Source organism: Lichenostomus cassidix, chromosome Z (genome assembly GCF_008360975.1).
Source record: "Lichenostomus cassidix isolate B80296 chromosome Z, HeHo_3.0, whole genome shotgun sequence".
Classification (NCBI taxonomy): Eukaryota; Metazoa; Chordata; class Aves; order Passeriformes; family Meliphagidae; genus Lichenostomus; species Lichenostomus cassidix.
Window position 1 is genome coordinate 58408465 of NC_139511.1, and position 12019 is coordinate 58420483.

At 35.8% G+C, this 12019-nt stretch overlaps 1 protein-coding gene across 2 annotated transcripts in view; it reads left to right on the forward strand.

The window, feature by feature from the left end:
* Positions 1-12019, forward strand: part of ARL15 (ARF like GTPase 15) — a 230059-nt gene that overhangs the window by 87953 nt on the left and 130087 nt on the right. For both annotated transcript variants that reach the window (XM_085041815.1, XM_085041814.1), the window contains exon 6: positions 7741-7949. In XM_085041815.1, coding sequence (XP_084897941.1) covers positions 7741-7949 — 209 coding nt within the window. The remainder of the gene's footprint in view (positions 1-7740; positions 7950-12019) is intronic.

A 12019-nucleotide genomic window follows, 5' to 3' on the forward strand; every position in this document is an offset into this window, starting at 1 on the left:
CATTTGATGTCTTATAAATGCTTAGAAACTACAAGTGAGATGACAAATACTGAGCCCAATCCCATTTAAAAGAATTATTCTGGATGTGAGCAGTTCTTCTTCTTACAAAGTTTAAACATATTAGCAGCATGCTATAGGGTTTAGTAATGTTCTCTTTTTTTATTTATTAAAAGATACTGTCATCTGTTTGTGTAAGGTTTTGTGATTCACCCTAAAACCTTTTTCTCAAACATAGAGACTACATGTTGTGTAGTCATATTGGAAAATTCATTTAAGACAAAAGTGTGTTAAGTGCTTAGCAAGAGTGGAGTGGTTAATATCAGGAATGTTCTTGTCTCCAGTTGGTTGAGCATGCCCAGGAAAAGAGGTGAAACTTCCCTCCCCACTGCTGTTACTTCTTAAAAGTTTATTACCAAAGTCATAAATTCACAGGCCAGCTAAATTAATTGTCTAGGTGACAATTTGAGAACAAATAGTTTCAAATAGGTTTGGTTAAACAAAGCATACGTGTTTGGCCTTAATTTGGAAGTAAAAAGCAGCAAAAAAGAGAGTAGGAGGAGAAGCCACTCTGTTGTGCAGTCTAAGTTGTGTGGAAAATATGAACTTCTGGAGAAGACAGCAGCAGTTGTCAGGTAGTATCTGCCTGGTGAAAAAAATTATGGACAAGGGAGAAAATAATGTTGCTCTAATAATTAGAATTTATATTTTAAATTTTCATGGGAAAACACTCTCTTCCTTTGCTCTGTGGAGGTAGAGTGCTGAACACCCTTCTGGCAACACAGCCTGTCAGAGCAGCTAAAATTTCATCAGGTTAGTCATCAGAAAACTGATCCCACAAGTAAATACCAGCTTAAGTCATCTTCACAGGGACGAACTAACACAAAGCAATAAAATCTCCATACTGTACTTGACTAAAAGGCAGTTGACACCTCTACAAAATCTGGTTCTGGAGTACATGCAATGCCATCTGCGACATAGCTGCATCAAACAGTTTACAGAATGTCTTAGCAGATGAATTTTTTAGATGACCCTCTTTAGCTGTCCATGCTGTGAGTTGCCCAAAGACATTCAGCATTAAAGTTAGATTTGTTTGCTATCAATCATGCTCAGCCTGCTGTTCAAATGGTGCCTAAGCCTAGGCTCCATCATACAGCTTCCCCTTCTCATAGGTAAGAAAGATCGTTTACACTTGTTTATGAACCTCATTAACATGAGTCCTGAGGAAGCTCTGATTCAGCATAGCAATCTTACCACTGTTCTTTGGAAATACTGTGCTTTGTCTACAATTAGGATTTTACAGTGTGAAAAGACAGCCCACAGTTTGTCTCACTGTAAGTACTAACCATGCAAGCAACGCCTATCACAGCTATGTAAATAGGATAAGCAAAACACAGAATTTCCTAGTTAAGCTTTTTGTGGGTGGGGACTTGTTGTTTTTGTTTGTGTGATATTTTGTGGAGAGAAAAGCAGAACATTCAGTTTGCTTAAAAGTCTCTGTCTCCTGTTGGGTTTGCAATGCCATTTTCTTCAGGCCTCGTCAAACATCAGAAATGATACAAATATTTTAGGAATCCCCCCTCCTCCAAGAAAAAGAAAGAAGTTTTATTCTTTGATTCTACACAGGAAGACCTTCATCCTTTCAAAAGCTAGAGCTTTAAACTTCTGTGGGCCAGTCAGCACAAGGGCTAAACAAATGCACAGCTATGGTAGACTCGCTGTTTCTTTTATGTGCCTACTAGTTTTGAGTGCCATAGAGAAAGGTGGATTTTGAGCTTTATGTGAGGTTAGCCAGACTGTTACCAGAGGTGTGACTGCAGCTCAGGGAAGGGTACATTTGAGCCTTGCTGGTTGCTGGCAGCAGACTTCCACCTGTGGAGTTGTGACGCTGCTTCTGAGATCCTGGCTGTCTCAGAGTCATCTAGCAGATGTGGGGGAAGGACATAGATGGGGTAATGGATAGAGAGGAAAGTGGCAGATTTTCTTGTAGCCAGCCATTCTTTGCTAGCCCTAGAGGACTTACTATGTGTTTGTGAATTGCAAAACAAACAATCCCAAACTCATAAAAAGAGCAAAAGAAGGGGTGAGAATGACTGTCTGTGCCACCTGCTGCAAACTCTTAAATCTTCAGATACCAGGTTTAAATAGATACTAAAGCATGTTGCAAATCACATATCTCCTTCTCTTTCTTTTAAATTAATTTGTAAATTTTTTAATGAACTTTATAAGAAATTTTATGTTCTTGACTAGAACAGGAGATATTTGTTTCAAATCGCATGTTTTATTTTAACATGGTAGTATAATACACACACCCAAATAGATCAAACTTTCTGCTTTGCAAGATCAAGCTGTCTTGCTCTGCAAGACAAGTTAGGTGCAACGTTTTTGAAGCTTCCAAGTGCTTCACACCTGAATGTTGTTCCAACAGATTTAAATATCAGAGTGAGGTGGAGATTCAAAGTTGGAAATAGCACTTAAGTTAGCTAATAAGGAAAATACTGAAGGCTTGACTTCCAGATTCATCTCACTGGGAAAGCCTGGAAGAGATGACAGAGATGGTTTCCATAAACTTTGGTTTGATAGAAAAAATAAAATTAAGCAACATAAACTTATATGCATTTCTGATTTTGAATGTTTTGAATACAAAGGGAGAAAAAATTTTCATCTACATTTTTTGTCTTTTTTTTTCCTTTTATGCTATTTTTTTCGTATTGTAGTTGAATTGCTGCAGTGAGTATAGCTGATTTGGCAGTCTCAAAATGTTTCTCTTTCCGGGGAAAAAGTGCCAATTTCCTGCTGCCATGCTTTGTGTGTTGCAGGAATTCACTGCCTGAAAGCCTAGAGAAAGGAAGCTGGGATCACTTGGTCTTAGACCTTGGGAAGTAGAAGTTCTGGGACTTTTGGATGTTGAGAAGGTTTTGGTTTAGCATCTGTGTTGTCACGGTTGCCATACAAAGTAGTCATAGAATTGTGACTGACATTACACCCATGCGAATCTTCTGTATCTCTGTGGATGTGTCTGTTGGATGGGACAAATTACATGCACATTCATAGCAGCTATCTTAAACAGGATTTATAAATTTATTTGTAATAAAAGGCACATAAAAAAAATCAATATACAGTATTTTTTCAGGAGTGGAATACTGGGAAATCTGCCCAAGATGGATACGGAGCAGTGACATCGCTTGAATGCAATAAGATATCTAAGGTTTCAGGCATCTTCTTGATTACTCAGGAAAATACATCAGTTTTACTTATGAGGATATGATCAGAAGTGAAGTTATAAACCCTACATAGATTTAGAAACATTTCCTAAGGTTTTCTTGGAGCGAGAGAGTAGGGTGTATTTAAAGGTTTTGCAAGAATGGATAAGAGATTTCTTTTTCCCTTCACTTCTTTCTTACTTCCCCACCCATGGGCCACTGTTTCATGCAAAAATATTTTGTGGCATGGTCCTTGGCATTTTTTCACCTTTATGCTTATTAGAAATATTCTGTTTAATGTCAGTAGATGGATGATCTATATAATATTTTAATTAACTGTAAAACCTTCAAAATATGTAGATGTTTTCATTTTAGGTGAGTGGATGATATATTTGAAGTGGTAGAAAAGCTGTTTTCAGCCTGCATTCTTTCATGTCCCCAACTTAAGTGTTTTTGATGGGAAGGAAAAAAAAGTTCTTCCCTCCACTTGAGACTATAACTTCACCAGACCTGCGAGGCATTTGGAGGTATACAAGAATGTTCATTTGCATATTAGACTGTGTTGAAGCAAGGACTCTGTGACATTTATTGTGCTTTCACTGGAGACGCTGCAAGTCTGACAAGTAACAAATTTGACACATGTAAATTTCTTTCTGTAATGAATAAAGTGAATTTTTTCTGTAATGCTACGTTCTCCTGAAAGTACTGAAAAGGAGGGAATTTAAGGTAACCTCAAACCACTGTGAATGAAGATGTAAATAGAAGTATTCATAGTTGAAAGGAAGATTTGCAGCTCTGTGTTTTGCATAATATTTACAGGAGTATGTACTTGTACTTGTGTGTACTGTTTTGGGTGCATGTTAAACTGCACATAACTAAAAATCTTCCTCCCAGCTCCCAAGGGGTACGGTTGGCACTGATACAAATAATTAACAGTGTTAATATGGGCACACTGTTCCTTTGACTAGTAATAAAGAAAAAAATATTTAGTTGATTTTAAAAATACTGGAATGGAGGTCTTTAAAATTATGGTTGGTTGAGTAAACCTGCCCTGTAATAATGCTAAATGATTGGGGTTTTTAATTGCATCATCCTGTCATTTTTCTGTAAGGGGAGGCTTGCATTTTTTCCCTGTTATAATGTAATTCAAACCTATGTTTGATTGAATACTAATTTTTTCTTTTGTAATAAGTGGTGTGATTGTATTGTAGTGTGGGTTTTGTTGGGTTTTTTTCCTCTAGTTTATATGTAAATTGAATGATTTAGTCACACCACAGGACTCAGCCCACTCCTGTGAGTTCCTTCACTGCTGAGGGAAACAAATCATGTGCTTAGCCATAAGTCATGACTCTTGCTTTGGTTTGAGAAAGCTGCTACCCTGAGTGTCACATTTTAGTGAAGCTGTCACATAGCATGCTCCTGAGGTCTAACGTGAATTATGTTTTTCTGAGGTTTTGGAGATTTTTTCTTTTTTTTTTTCTCCTTTTTTTTAATCTTAGTTTATGTAGTTTATTGGTTGAAGAAACAGTCATATGGTTCAAAGCTGTTAGAGAAGCAGGCTGACAAACCTAAGTGCTTATTCTGTGTGTTACTATTGTTTGATAGAATGTTTTGGGTACTAGTTAAGTTAAATTTCTGCTTTTATCACAGTCTTCTGAGAGACTAAGAATGATTAATGGATACACAATATGTTCTGGATTTCCCAAGTACTCAGACTTTGAATCTTCCTGTCTTTGAAACCTTAGGAATAGATGAAAAAATTAATTCATAGGATAGTGGTGCTGAACTGCACCTAAAAGCAACTGCTTGCTTTCTAAGGCTGAATTTGTCATGCCACAAGGTGTTGATGGCTGAAACACTGTTCATAGGCAAATGTTCCCTGCACAGGATAACTCTAGGATAACTCCACTCCACTGCTCTGAGGAAGGCAGCTGAGAGCAGATTCTGCTCCCTGGATATGAAGAGTTAAGGCAAAAGAATATCAGGTTATTTGTCTTGTAGAAATTGTGATTTCCAGCTGCTGATAGCTTATTGATGCCAAGAATTATTTTTCAAGTGCATTTGCCAGAAAAATGGTTTGAAATGGCACCCTAAGGTACATGCTTTATCAGTCTTTGTTCTTGTCTGCTTAGTGCAAATTATTTTTATTCTTAAACCTCAGGCTGTGATTTTCTCAGAATTGAAGTGTAAGGAATTTCAGAGCAGGTCATTAGAGTAATAGAAGATCCTAAAGAAAATACCAAGTCTCATGGGACGTTGTAAGCTGGTTCTTACAACTATGCCATGGGGACTGACCAGGGCTGGAGAGAAAAGGATTGCTATACTTTGGCAGTGTTTCTTTTGCAACAGTTGACATGGAGAAACAAAGTTGAGCTGCTAAAGAACCTGAACCAAAAAGTCTGGCCCATAAGGTTAGCAAACCAGCATATTCCTTTTCTGGGTTCAATGTCTCACATTGAGATCCATAAGCTGCTTTTTTCCATGTGCCTGGATAAAAGAGGTCAAATGCTCTACAGTTCACCACACAGTTTTTCTGTTTAGAGTGAGTTCGGTTACAAAGATAAGACTCAGGTTCTGGCAATGACATGTGATTGAAAAATAGCTGACTGATGGTTAGAGTAAAGAAGACAGATGTTATGTTGCTAGGAAAAAAAATACCTTCAAAGAACTGATCATGGTCTTGGCCTTTAAGTTCATCGAAAATGATTCTCTACTAGTTTTTAAAGTAATGTGATACTTCAGATGCCTGTGACACTGCTGTGTGTGGCTATGTAAATAGTGTCCCTCTGGCAACTTGCTGTACTTGGTTCTGAAGCAGACAGCTGTTCAGAAAGACTGGGACATCTAACAGATGCTATAAAATTCTTTAAAGTACAGATATTTTTGTGCTACAGAAACATAAAGCTAGCTTTCAATGCAATCCCCCTTCTGTATATATAATATTAATCTTCAGATGTTGATGATAAAATAAATAAAGCATCCATCCTATTTCTGCATTGTGGAGTCTGGTTAAATTAATAGAGAGATTAAGAAAGGTCTTGACTACTATTTGTCTTTAAGTAGTCAACTCTATAGGTCTCTTGCAAAAAAAAATATGATTAGGTATGACTTCAGTATTCTCTGTAGGATAAAGTGTGTGTGTTGACGGCATTTGTGCTGGATGCAGATACAGAAACAATGCCTTCAGGATTCCAGTGTGACTGGTAAAAAGACAAGAGCAACTCTATTAGGTGAGATTTGAATGCTCTTGAGTTGCATACCTAAATTAAATGGTGCAAATGTTTTTATTTCTTCAATTCTGTTTAGTGACTTTTTTATTGCACAATGTGTAAATTAGGTTAATATTTTAATTATTTTATCAATGTTACAGTCATTATGTTGCATTGAAATCTCATTATATTGCTCAGAAATTTTGTATCATCTTGTTTCACTGAAAAATAGAGTTGCAGTATTTTCAGGTCTTGGTTCTTGTGCTTATATGGAAGTTCACTACTCCCTGTCTCAAAATCAGAAAATATTTTATAAAAGGTACCTTCAGCACATTTCTGCAAGTCACTGTCTGGCAGACATATCAAGTTTTCTACTAGACTATTGCTGCTGCCGTTCACTGTTTAGTGTTCATCCCCATGAGTGTAGCGCCAGATCCAGACATACAAAGAATAGCCCATATCCAAATCATAGTTTAGATAGTTTGACAGCTGTCAAATACAATTTTTTTTTTCCTACCTCATTGCTTCAACATATGCTGCTCTCCAGGGGAGACAAAAGCCTTCTGTTGATAACCTTAGTGCTTGGCTTCTGTTGAGATGGCTGAGTGCTGCTGAACTATGTCCTAAAAATTACTGTGGCATATAAGCCTATACAGTCACTCATGTGTCTACTGGGCTCTTCCAGAATCCTTAGTGTGGTTGACAGAGCAAAAGTAGTTGAACTGAATGCCTTTGCATGTTGTCACCATAGCTTCTCATTCACTGTTCAACTCACTATTGTATCATCATTCTCCTCATTAAGTGTCTAATTACTTTAATAGGCTTTCCTGACACCTTTTTTCCCCAATTATGAAGTGGTTGCCTGATGGTTTGGAGATGAACTGGAAGACCTTATCGTGCTCAGAAATGAGCAACTGCCATGATAGAAGCTGCAGGTTATGACAAGGAGCTGCAGGGCAAAGTCAAAAAGAATGGATAAAGGTTTAGGTGTTTGTGCCAAGATATTCCAGTGAGAAGGTAAAGGATTAGGCTGTGTGGTAGTGCAAGCATGGTAGTTCTGCCAGTACTCATTAACAAAGCAGAAGCTTTAAGGAAAAAAAGCTGCATTGTGTAAACTTCCTTCCTTATTTAAACAATGTTGATTTGACATTTGTGTGTGTGCGTATGTTGGACTTTGGATTGCTTTTTTTTCTTTTTATTTTTTTAATGATGGTTAGGAGACAAAATTTAGTTAATTGTTTTGATCATTCTAGATGGTTTATTTTCTTTTAGAACTGTTAAATGTGTTAAATTTTTCTTGTTTTAATTAGCTCTCATTATTATCTTGAAAGGAGCTGACAATATCAGGAAATACTGGAGTCGTTACTACCAAGGATCCCAAGGGGTAATATTTGTACTAGACAGCGCCTCCTCTGAAGATGATCTAGAAACTGCTAGGAATGAACTGCATTCTGCTCTCCAGCACCCACAGTTATGTACTTTGCCGTTTTTAATACTGGCCAATCACCAAGACAAGCCAGCAGCTCGCTCAGTACAAGAGGTATGTTAATGTGGCCGCTACTTGCCTGTTTGTATTTACTATCTGCACACCACTGATCCACTATCACTTATTGCCCTGACATCCTGGTTAAGGACTGGCCTCAGTTTCTTCTTTACTGTAAGTACACAGACCAAGAACAGTCCCAATCCCTAAAAACTTAGTCCACTGCACTCTATACAGGCTTAGTTGTTCTGGAAAACAGACAAGTAATACTTGGATACAAACAGATCTTCTGCTTTCACCATATTTTCCTTAAGGGAGAAAAGATGTTTTTAAAAATACTCTTACGAAAAGCTGCTGGGACAGTGATTTTTTTGTTTAGCTTGGGTTTTTATTTGCTATTAATTTTAATTTTGCACTGTTCCATTACTCTATTCTTTTCAACTGCTTAAAGCAATATATTGCAGCCACAGGTTGTCTTTTTTGTGTAAAAGCTTTTTTCTGAGCTGCTGTGTACTGATGTGAGGTCAGAGTTGCAATTCCTGTACTGAAGTCCTTAACTACTTCTGATCTTCCTGTTCTATGGAATAATGTTTTTGTCTAATTTCTTGCTATCACACAGTAAATTATGTAATTGTTCTGTTCAGTGTACCTTTTGCTCTTCAGTTTCTGGGAAATTCATCTTGTCTGCATTCCTACCATGTCAGATACGGTTGAGGAAATGCTGAAAATTACTTGTTGATTTGAAATTGTAGGAAGAAGTTAAAATCTGGTTGTGTCGTTCTGTTCATAAATTCCGTTTAAAGGACTCCTCCTATTAAAGATTATATGTGAAATCTGTTTGTTTTGTGAGTGCAGCAGAGTGAAAACTATTTCAGTGCCTTACAGTGGTGCTGCTTTGTATTTAAACTTGATTTTTTCTTAGATTTTCTTTGTCTAAAATACAAAGTTTTAGACTTCCAACTCAGAACAAACTGATCTGCAGAATAGCTGCTCTTAGTACAGTATAGTTGAGCATACAACTTTACTCTTTACTTCTTTATTGCTACTTCTGCCTCTTTTCTTAGTCAAAAGAAATTAAGCTTCTTATGTGTTAAGAAGTGGTGTAAATGTGACTGGAGTATAGCAGTGTTTTTAATATCAGAAGAGATTAAGTGAGAGCTATGCAAACTTCACTGTTAAGTGTTCTATTAAATTGTTGGTCCTTTCCTCTGAGAATTCATTCTTAGGAAAAAGGAGAAGAAAAGGGAATTTGGATTTAATGTATCAAGTTACATAAAAAGGTAAACAAAAATGATGCAGGAATAGAAACTCTAAGTTCTAGGTCTTGTTCATATAAAAGCAGCCTTAGAAAGAAGTAATGAATATTTAAAGGAAATGTAATATGGATTTTGCTTTGTAAGTGTAATAATTTGGCCTAGTTTATTATACCGCATAAAAGCAGAGCATGAAGTACTAAGCCTTCCACTTAAAAAATGACAATATCCTGAGACACAACTGATTAGATTTTATCATCCAAATATAGCCTCCGTTCTTTGGCTTTAACTTTTTTCATAGAGCAATACAGATTACAGTTGTCATCAACAAAAGTGCTGTTTCTCACACGATTTAAGTATTTCTTATTTTACTACATTTTTCATTTTTGAAGTGGCCAGATTTGGTTCAATGTTAAGTGAAGTTTTTGATAGCAAATAAAATTTAAGAAATGTTCCTTGTCCCATTTCATATTAATAATGAATACAATGCCAGTTGGTTTGCTTTACAGCAAATTATACTTGGAAGTCTCTCATTTTGCAGCTGAGCCCATGTGGATAGACTTTTGGGCCTGAACTCAATTTTTTGTGTATTTAGAGTTAGCATTTCTTTTCTTTTATTGGCACTACCCTCAGTTTCACCTCATTCTTCACTACCAGTTGCTTAAAATCTCAGTAGTGTAATAGATCTCTATATAGTTACAATAGCATTTAAATAGGTTTCTATTGCATGCTTTTTAAAAAAAAAATCTTACATTTTATTATCATAGCAGACAGGTCTTAATTGCTAATGTGAGGTGTACGAAACGCAGAATATGACATTCTGTTAAATGTGCACAGCATATGCATATTTTCAGGGAAAAAACTTGCCATATATGAAGAGCTTAGTGTTTTTTAAAATTCTTTACTTAAGAATAGTGGAAAACAAAATTAAAAGGGAAAAAAAAAAGAAAAGAAATAAAAGAGTAGAACTTCAGAAAGTTGTTCCATCATCCCTGAAAACTATGTTCTGTATTTGGTGTGTATACAAAGAAGCTTTCTTTGGTAATCTTTACCGATGTTAAAATGGAAATTTCTTGCTTTCCTAAAGGCTGTGTTCTGCTATTGTCCTCTTTATTGAGATATGGAATGGGAGTAAAATGATGAATCATAAGACTATTGCTTATATCAAAATCAACATATTAAAGTATTTAACAAATGTAATATGTTGAGCACTGAGAGTTTTATTAGATATTTTTTCTGAACTAAGCCCATTAGTTATAGGTATTTCTTAATTTTTTCATGTGTCAGAAGACAAATGAATCACAGCTGAAATTTAAAAGCATATATGCATTCTTTTAGGCAACAAATTGCCTTTCTTTAATGGATATGAAAGAACTCCTTGGAGTATAATTAAGGAAAATGTCTGAGTTGAGTGGTGCATAATAGAAAATGTAGAAAAATATTTATCTACAACAAAAATTCTTCACGAAACTGTGCAAGTGCCAAGCAGTTTCTGCAACAGATGTTAGTTATATATATTGTTGGGAAGTGCAGTTGCTTCAGTTTTTCAAAATGTTGTACTTTATTTAATGTGTTTTTTTCCATGCATTGCTTAGGTAGAAATGATGTTGTAGAACCTGTGTGCTGTAAGTAATAAGCAATGTCATGAATAGTTCAATTCACAGCTATGATAAATATTTGCAAAATTATCCACATAACTTATTTAATTTATGAAATGCAATTTAACCTAATTCATTTTGCAGAATATACTTCATATTACTGAAGTGACCAGGGAAAATTACAGGAGAAGCCAAGCTGAAATACTAATCTGTAAACGTAATCTTTTTTTTCCCCCAAGTTCAGTTGCTGATTAGCTATTTCCTAGTTATATTTTGATTTTAAAATGAAATCAAGAAAGTAAACTTGACATTTAGTTGTAGAAACTATAAATGAAGATGTCCCTCATATTTCTCTTATGTAGACTTCTGTGGTGGTTATTCCATCTTGCCATGTCAAAGGTATTTGTAAGTTGTTTTGTTTTTTCTTTGATAATAGCCCTCATTTAAACGTTTTCAGATATCTGCTAAGTGATTTCAGCTGAGCCATCCTGAAAGAAAGACTGTTTATATTAACCAGGCAGTAAAACTGAATCAATTGTATTTGATTCAATAAGTTTGATCCAAAATAACCTTATTTTAGATTAAAATTACAGTTATGAAGAATTAATCATATGCCAGTCAGTTCTGCCTGTAGTTTTGGAAACCTTATAAAATAGTAAATATAAATTTTTACAAATGAAAAATAGATTTGGTTAGTCAGCATGTGAGGGAATGTGGTGGTGTATCAGTTTGGCCATGGTTTCCAAAATACAGGGTGCAGTTCCAAAAGAGTTTACATAATTATATGTTTTTTTAAATAAGTATCTTGCTGACAGAATGTGCTTTTGCTTGTCCACACTAAAGTACTGCTGATTATTGAAACTGGCTTTGATTAGTCAGATTTCTATTACAGGCTGAAAATATTGCAGGAGAGTGATGGCGATAAAAGGACTTCAGATTGCTTTGAAAGGGAACAGGCATTGCTGTGATTATCAACCTGTTGATTTTTAATTTTGAATGTTCACTGTTTTGTGTAATAGTATCAGAAACTGGATATTGCAGTAGATTCTCGTGAGCTGAACCACTGTGCAAAGAGAGCCACTCTTCTCCCAGGTCAGAGCAATAGTTAGGAGCCACATACATTGCAAGTTGTCTGTAGTACTTGTTGGCAACATACTTGTTTGGCAGTATGTTGACTTTGGGGCATTTCTTTTTTTGTTTTTAAGGCTGTTTTTTAAGATTGTAGTTGCCCTAGATTAGCATGGGTCCACTCCATTTGAACTGTGCTATTCTAAAA